General features: G+C 44.7%; 1 protein-coding gene across 1 annotated transcript in view; it reads right to left on the reverse strand.

Moving 5' to 3' along the window:
- Positions 1-7369: 7369 nt before the first annotated feature.
- LOC106813097 (transcription factor Sox-3-like) overlaps positions 7370-9092 on the reverse strand; it is a 2271-nt gene continuing 548 nt past the window's right edge. The window contains exon 1 of the mRNA XM_014817155.1: positions 7370-9092. This exon is cut by the window's right edge and continues 548 nt beyond it. Coding sequence (XP_014672641.1) covers positions 8493-9092 — 600 coding nt within the window. The 3' untranslated portion in view covers positions 7370-8492.

The raw sequence follows: 9092 nt of genomic DNA on the forward strand, positions 1-9092 counted from the left end.
CAGCTTCGTGGTCTAACGATTCTCCTGCCGACATGCTGCAGGCATAGGTGGCGTTTCTTTAGTAACCCGTAGATTTTTATACATGCGATACTAACCCGCAGTCATTGTCATTGTTCAACGCGTTGTACGGCCGTTATTTCATTGAAGAGTAGTAGCTGACACTCCCAGACTCTTTATGTGCTATTCTTTGCCTCTCTTACAAACATCATTGTTGCGTATTGTCGATTTGGTATCCTATCAATTATATGCGACTCCCGATAGAATGTATCAACGGCAATTGAATTTTGTTAAATATGAAATTGTTTAGTTGGCATCGATGTTAGCGCCGAGTCGAAACAGTAAATCATGCTGCGTGCGTATACCTTCCCCTCCATTCACACGTTAACCACACGCGCAGCGCGTAGTTAATGCGTTGCTTGCACTGCGCTGTCGACCCGTAACACGTGCACACAATGCGCAACAAATCCCTCTATTTTGTTCGTTATTCATGGTGTTATTACGGTGAGCCGAAAACTCGACTATTGTGGATAATTTCTCGTTGCAGAACGAGCGAGGGGGGTTCATGTGCGACGTCCGTGTTTATTAATCGTATGTCCGTGTTATTGTCGATGCTATGCATGGATTCCACGGCCCCGGGCGTAGAGAGAGAGAGAGAGAGAGAGAGAGAGAGAGAGAGAGAGAGAGAGAGAGAGAGAGAGAGAGAGAGAGAGAGAGAGAGAGAGTGAGCATCACCTGACCTGATCACGACTACGGATCTAAAAAACTTATCTAATAATAATTGTTGCGCGCATGCTGTGATAAAATTCTCAACCCATTCCGTCATAGGATAGTCATCAGTCCACACGTATACGTTGCGCGCGGGTTCGGTCGGTTTTTCACTAGTTACGCGTTACGTGCTACGCGAGATGATATACGACATTATACGTCGCTGCAGGGAACGACGGCACAGCGATTCTAGACGCAGTGTTGCGGTCGATATAGCATGCTAACCGCGTGTGCCGCATGATGCGACAGGTCATCATGATTGTACGCGTAAGAAGAGAAACAACAGCGCGTCTGTTCACAGGGCACACGCGGGTGAGATTTGCCGGCTTTCGCCCTATGAGTACGTTCACGCTAGAGTCCCTTTATGTGTAATATAAAGACAATAATATATATAGAGGATCAACTTCTTATATAACGGAACGCGTTGCGTTACTGCACGTAACCACACACGCACGCACGCACGCACACACACACACACAAACACACACAAACACACACACATAAACACACACACACACACACACACACACACACACACCAATAGCTGCACACGGCGCCGCGCATGTGACACGATAACGCTAGCTGTGTGATCGCTTCCCAGTCCCGCCTCCCGTCCAATCGTGTCCCGTACTCCGTACTCCGCAAGCAGGCCTGCGTATCTCTCCCACTCCGGCTTCTCCTGTTCACGGGGGGCGAGTACACGCTCCCAGGTCATGTGCATGTATTTCGTAGAATCGAGTCGTAGGCAATGAATCGACGTGATATTTCGTATACGATTTTATGTAGATCTTGCGCGCCAGCTGCGCGCGTGCAATACCGCGAGAGCGAAAGTGATAATAAAACAGGGCCGCGCCTTGCTGCGTTTTTCGTCTTCGTTCGGCAGAATTCGTATAAATATAAAGCGCGCGTGACTCAACTAACGAATAAAATTAATAAAATTTCGCGTATCCGTTGGCGATATGAGGCGATGCCGCGCCGTCACGCCTTCATAATCATAACCTTTAAAATGTAAAAATTCTAATTATTAGAAAACCGGCTAATTCCTTTCAATATGTCTGCAATAAAACGCGTCGGTGTTGACGATGCTGATGACGATGATGGTGATGACGACGACGATGATGATGATGTTGAGGAAGATGATGATGACGATGGTATCATTCGTCTGTGACGCAAAGCGATTACGCATGCATACATTGTGTCCGGCGACAGCAACTGCGAATGCACCCAGTGCCACAGCTGTCGTGTGTGCAGAAGACAGGCAGTCCTGCGCATAATTTTGGCAAGGCTGGTTTCTATGTGACAAGGTTTGTGAACGGCGAGGCACAGCGCGACGCTAGTATGTCTTATCAACGTGCGATCAGCTGTATACGACCTAATTTATGCAAGCAGCGAGCGCTCACGACCGGTGTGATGATGAATGCGACACTAAACGCTGTCATCGGAAAGCGGTCGCCAGCGAAAACACTTTTTCCATTCGTGTGGAAAAAACAACGACGCCGATCGCGCGTGAGGGGAGGTCCGTTTATAATTTCGACCGCGCGCGGCGTGTGTGGTGTGTGTGTGTGGTGGTGTAGTGTGGATGTGTGTGTGTGTGTGTGTGTGTGTGTCGTGTGTGTGGTGTACCAGCGTGCATGCCATGCGTGCATGCGTGCGTGCATGCGTGCGTGCATGCGCATGCATGTGTAATGTGCTTAACCACATTTCTCTATCTATCTCTACATTTAAAACGCTCCAACGAATATATTATATATATATATGGTGGGTTTGCTTCAGAAGGACTATGAATTATTTAGACTCGTGCAACCAAACGTATGTGCGTATTTAACGCGCTCACTTCCTAATGACTGCCATGTAGCTTAATGCCGCTACCAACTATGATAATCAGCCACAGTCGTACATGTAGGCGTCGCAGCAGTATTAGCAGGCGAATACATCGCAAACTCACTGATGGTGACTGGGAAAACTTGGTTTGAAATGTTTCAAGCTAAACAAAATTGTTCTTCGTAATAACGTTTATAATTTGTACACGATTAGAAGCGTTTCGTCATAATTCATGATTACATATTTAAATGAATGTGTATGGTGGGTCAGATTTAAGTGTATACGCGGAAATGCATAGTCTGTAATAAAAATGAAAAAATATCAATAATATCATCTTAAAATTTAATGAAATATGGATGCCGCACGCGTCGCGTTAAAACTATCTATGTGGGTGGTTTTCTTAAAAATGAACGAATAAAGTTAATCACAGTAATTCTGCAAATAGTTAAGAATTTTACGGTCGTCGCGTTTAAAATGATTTAAGCCGCGCCCAAAGATTTAATTATTTGCATATAGGGCGATAGTTAAACTTCGATTCGTTGACGCGCATGCGACGAGAAAATTTATTCTAAATTAAATTATAACGCTGAAAATATATTGGCGATGCTATAATCGTCTCGCGAGAGAGAGAGAGAAGTCGACGAGAGTGTCGAGGAAGCTAGGATGCGATTTATATACATGCCAGCGATTTACGACGCGCTCGCAATATTTCTAGTTTATAACGCGAACACGTATTTTGATGCAAATTCACAATCGCGTATATACGACGTTCTAGAAATCACATTATATGCGAACGAAACGCGTAATTACTCCTGCTGAAACATCTACGCGTACCGTACGCACCCACGCATTACGTATCCTTCTGTGCGTATGTTTATTCCGTGAGGGTTACGCGCTTCCGTAAGGGGTGCGTATATTTTTCGTCCAAGACGAGCGTACACTCAGCTATAATAATCGGTGACGGGGATCTAGACAGACGCACATAATATTACACGCAGGGGGTGCGCAACCCGATTACCGCTCTCGCGATCTGTTTAGGAAACAAAGCGCTAAGGGCGGACCATTAAATCACCTAGCATCCCAATAATCCGAAACCACTTGTCTTGCCGTATAAAATTACGGCCGTATTTGTGTGTCATATTCTACATGACACTCTGGTAATTAATTTTAGCGTTAACGCGGCAAATTGTTGCTGCCAGCGCCCGCGGCTAGCCGCTCGGATACTGAGGATGCGGACGCTGCATGGGCTTTGTGTGTGCATGCAGCATCCTCGCGCGCATTCGTCGATGCCAAGCCAGTGAGCAATGCGGTAATATAGTACGTTATATATGTACACACGCGCGGCGCGGAAGCAGTAGTTGATCTGTATTTAATTACATCATATATCACACAGAGACGATCTATAATGAGTTCAGAGATTATACGTGGAACGATATACATAAATATATACATCCACACACACACACACACACACACACACACACACACACACACACACACACACACACACACAGTCACACCAACACCAAACAACCCACACACACACACCACACACACAACACAACACACACACACACACACACACACCACACCACACAACACACACACAAACACACACACACACACACACACACAACACACACCAAACACACACACACACACACACACACACACATACACACACACACATATATATACATATATATATATATATATATATATATATATATATACACCTTGAGTATTACATGTATACTTATATATATAAATACATATGTATGATATAAGCGTAAGCATACATACATACATACATACATACATACATAGGCATACATACATACACACACACATCACACACACACAACACACACACACACACACACACACATCACACACACACACACACACACACACACACACACACACACATAGCATACATATCATACATACATACATACATACATACATACACACATACATACATACATACATACATACATACATACATACATACATACATACATACATACATACATACATACATACATACATACATACATACATACATACATACATACATACATACATACATACATACATACATACATACATACATACAGGCAGACAGACAGGCACGCACGCACGCCCGCACGCACGCACACACACACTCACACACTCGCACACGCACAATTGTGGTCCAATTTCGAGAGAATTATGAATATTTATCGGAATATAAATGTATCATAATACACAAGCATGCGAGACGATAATAACCCACAATATAGCGCTGTAAGATTGCAATATGCGCTATATATATATATATTCCATACTGATGGCTCCAACAAATGTTGCGTCAAACTTCAACGAAGTAATTTAGTGTCTTTGTCGTGGGGTAGGTCTGTGAATGTTCCAGGCGCTCGGTTCTATAATTACACATATAGTGACGCCGAGCAAACAATTTTACTCGCATTTCATGAATTAAATATTTAGAAATATTTTTGCATGGCAGTGTATTTGCCGTCCTGACATTATTTGATCGACTGGCAAAGTAGAATTAGTTGAAGTGAGTTAAAGTAACACCGACTAGTTATTTGTCAATGCAGATTGCCACGCATTTAATGCTCTTTACGGGGTTTCTCTCAACCCGGCGGCGAATTGAAACTAAATAAATGTCCTAATTTATACAAATACTTGCTCGCGTTTCAATAAATTAGCAGGCGTGTTCGACCCACAAGCGACGCGTGATTGTGTAACTGCACTCGCCAGGCTTCGTGAAATAAATATATAAAGTGTCGCACTGATATGCTTATACTACTGGGTGAGTATGTCGATGCGTATACATGTGTGCGTGCGTGCGAAATGGAGAAAGCGGGGTGGGGGTGTGCGCACGTGCGCGTGTTTGTTTTTTGTTTATTTATTTGCGTTTGTCTGTCTGTCCGTCCCTCTGTCTGTTTGTCTGTCTATTTGTCTCTCTGCCTACCTGTCTGCCTCCCCCATCTCTCTCACTCTCTATGTGTGTACGCGTGCGCACGTGTGTGTGTGTGTGTGTGTGTGTGTGTGTGTGTGTGTGTGTATGTTTGTTTGTGTGTGCGTATATATGTGTTTCCGAGCGTGTGCATGTGCGCGTGCAGGTGTGCGTGCGTGCATGTGCGCGCGTGTACGTACACTCACAGCGCTCGCTCGCTGATGCACACTGCGTCCTCTGCACACACGCACGCCGCTGTAACACGTCTCGTTTTTCTCTTCTCCTATTTCAGCGCAGTCACTTTTATTCGCGCCCAACGACTGCCACGTAATTACGTTGCGAATTCTCTCCACAGGGATTCGAGAGGCCAGCCTCACATTGGTGGCCTATTTTCGGGTGATTTTAGCAGATACCGCCGTGGGCGGTCATTCGCTACAACAGGAACGAACTCATCTCCTATCTATTACCCAACAATGCTTGATTGGCTGCTACTGCGACAGAAGTAGGTTGAAGCCAATGAACTGTCGTCAGGCAACTAGGCGATGGCAAAATCACCGAGTCGACGTGGTTTTTTTCATGCATATCGCTAATGAAAAGATAGTCAACGTTGCCGATGTGTTATAATTAACGCGAGTAGTATATATATATATATATATATATATATATATTATTATTATTAGATACATGTTGTTTTAACTCATATCAACGTTAGATGTTTAGTGTTAATAATCGTGGCAGCGAGCGGTACGCATTAATATCGTACTTTAACGCAGGCTTGCTTGCATTCACTTCTACCAGGCACTACGGCAAGGATGGCCAAGGGCCGGTGCCATGTCTTACACGGCCATACACGTTCGCAATGCCTGATGGACGCCGTAAACTGGTTTGTTGTTTTATAAACGGAAAACCAGAAAAACCTCAATCTCTCACGATCTCTCGCGCAGCCACTAACACCCGTAAGTCCTTGAGAAAATACACGGGCGAGTGCAACTAAAATAATAGGCCTGACAGCTCATCGTTAGACGTTGTTTGTGAAAGCGTTTGAAATCTATGTGCGTACAGCGCGTAGCATGTAGATATTTAATCGCCCCTGTCATCGGTGCTGCTTTAAATGTAGGGACTGCACTCGTAGTAATAAGGTTGTAATTTGTTTGAAATAGCAGCTGGCGCATCACTGTGAAATATTTGTAATATATTTCCGATAGGCATTATGCATTATTCTGATGAGGATATTACAGTTTATACGGTCGCCTGATTCACGTTAGCGTAGCACACGTCGTACATAATACCAGCTTAGAATCTGTAAATAAAATTGTAAATATATAACCGTGATTTTTTTTCATAAACCAGAGCTGAAAGTCATGGTTAACCGTTGTTAATGAGTTGGGCTGTGTTAGCAATACTATTTTTACATTTGTTTCTATTTTAAAGTGTTTGTTAGTAAACCTAAATATACACCCAACGAATGTGCAGTACGCTTATCTGACGAATAGAGATGGAGAGAATCAATTCGCTTATAGAAGAGAGAGAGAGAGAGAGAGAGAGAGAGAGAGAGAGAGAGAGCGCGAGAGATGTAGATATATATAAAGATAAATAAAAAAATAGATAGATAGATAGATAGACCGATAGGTAGATAATCTACAAAAAAAACATATTATATACTTCTCATATCATAATATATAATATGATGTGTGTGTGGTTCATATTTATATTTCGCGAAGGAATGCACTGACGAAATATTGTCTACTATGCGTTAATCGATGACACCGTAACGAAAACCCAATGAGGTTCGATAAGCATGAAATAATAACAGCGAGATATTTTAAAACAGATCTTAATTTATTTCCTAAATGCTTCAAAACGAAACACGCTGATTTGGATTAACATATATAATTTTGGTGCACTATATGTACAACTCAATAGACCAAAGCTTACGACACGGTATACGATGAACACTGATATAGGAAAAATAAACCAAATACACGACAAACTAAATTGCCAAATTTTTCGTAAAGAACATCTTTTCAAAACATGAGATTCTATTATACTATAAGTATAAGTAAAACATGACTGGTAAAGAATTAAGTGCAACTATAAATAAGTTTTTTCAAAAACTGCGTCTAGCAGTGATATGACGGTTGAGAATAATATTATATTTATATTTATATTTATATATACGGCAAACGTCACGCGCATTCAAACGAGATATTTATGCGTTAAACCCGACTTTACACAGAACACGTACGGTTCATGCTGCTTCCTTGTGAATTGCATGCCTTTAAGCTCAATGCTACATCAATATACACTCTGTCCTAACCAAGGAATGATTAAATAACGTCGATTACCTTATTACAAAATGTCTCAAAACTTCATATAATATTTACACAACATCAGGGTTTAGAGAAAAATCCATCATTGTGCACATTGATGCACTATGGCCGTCTAATCAATGGCCAAGTCGATTGAAGCATTGTAGTCTGCCAGACTCACCCTTGACCAAGGTTGCTGTCGCCGGCCGCAGTAGCGGTAGTGGTCAGTCAGTCAGCACCGCCCCTCGCCGGACAGTCAGCTCGGTTGAAGTCTTGCTAGACTCACGCGTCTACGTGCACCGTACGTCGCCGCGTACGTCACAGCTGTACAGAGTTAGCGGGCCGTGGTTTTTTTTTACGGAGTCCGAGAAACGCGCGGAGAACAGTCCGGGTCCGGGTTCCGTTGGTCCGGATTCCGGTTTCCGACACGACGCACGACGGCCGCCGTACCGGCCGTCACATACACAGCACGCACATCACACATCACACACGGACACACCACGTCGTCGCGTCGTCGTCGTCGTCTCTCATGCGACGCCTCACGCGTGCGACGCGCATACACACCGTCGTGAGCGGCGCCGGAGCGCTCTTCGTTTCGTTTCCGTAAATATTAAAACCGGCCAGACGTGTATTTACATATGCGTGAGCGGAACAGTGCCGACCGTGCCCTGTCCGAGGCTTTGGTAATGCCCTTGCATTTGCAGTCTATGCTGAGCATTGGGATCGTTTGCGTCACCAGGTAGATACATACTGATCATCTCGCGGAGGTCGCCCTGCGCGACGTGGCCCCTGCCTCTGGCCTCCATGGCAGCGGCCGCAGCCGCCGAGCTGCTGATGGGACCGGGTTCGTTCTTCACGGAGCCGGCCGCAGACTGCTGCATCTGCGAGCTCTGCATGGACGAGTAGGGCGACGAGTACATATAACTGCTGCCGCTGTTCATGTACGAGCCGGCCGACGTCGGCTGAGCGGCGTGCATCTGCGCCGCCGCCGCCATGTCGTACCTGTGATAGAGGCCGCCATTTGCCGCTGCCATTTGTCCGCTGAGTGCGTGCTGCTGGTAGGCGGTCGGGTCGTGCATCATCGGGTAGCCATTGGGCATGTACCCGTTCATCTGTCCGTACATGTCGCGACCGACCGACTGCACGGGCGAGCTGGTCGCGCCGGGCATCAGACTGCCTGGCAGGCTGTACTTGTCCTTTTTCATCAGCGTTTTGGTCTTCCTGCGCGGCCT

Source organism: Priapulus caudatus, unplaced genomic scaffold (genome assembly GCF_000485595.1).
Source record: "Priapulus caudatus unplaced genomic scaffold, Priapulus_caudatus-5.0.1 Scaffold22, whole genome shotgun sequence".
Taxonomy (NCBI): Eukaryota; Metazoa; Priapulida; class Priapulimorpha; order Priapulimorphida; family Priapulidae; genus Priapulus; species Priapulus caudatus.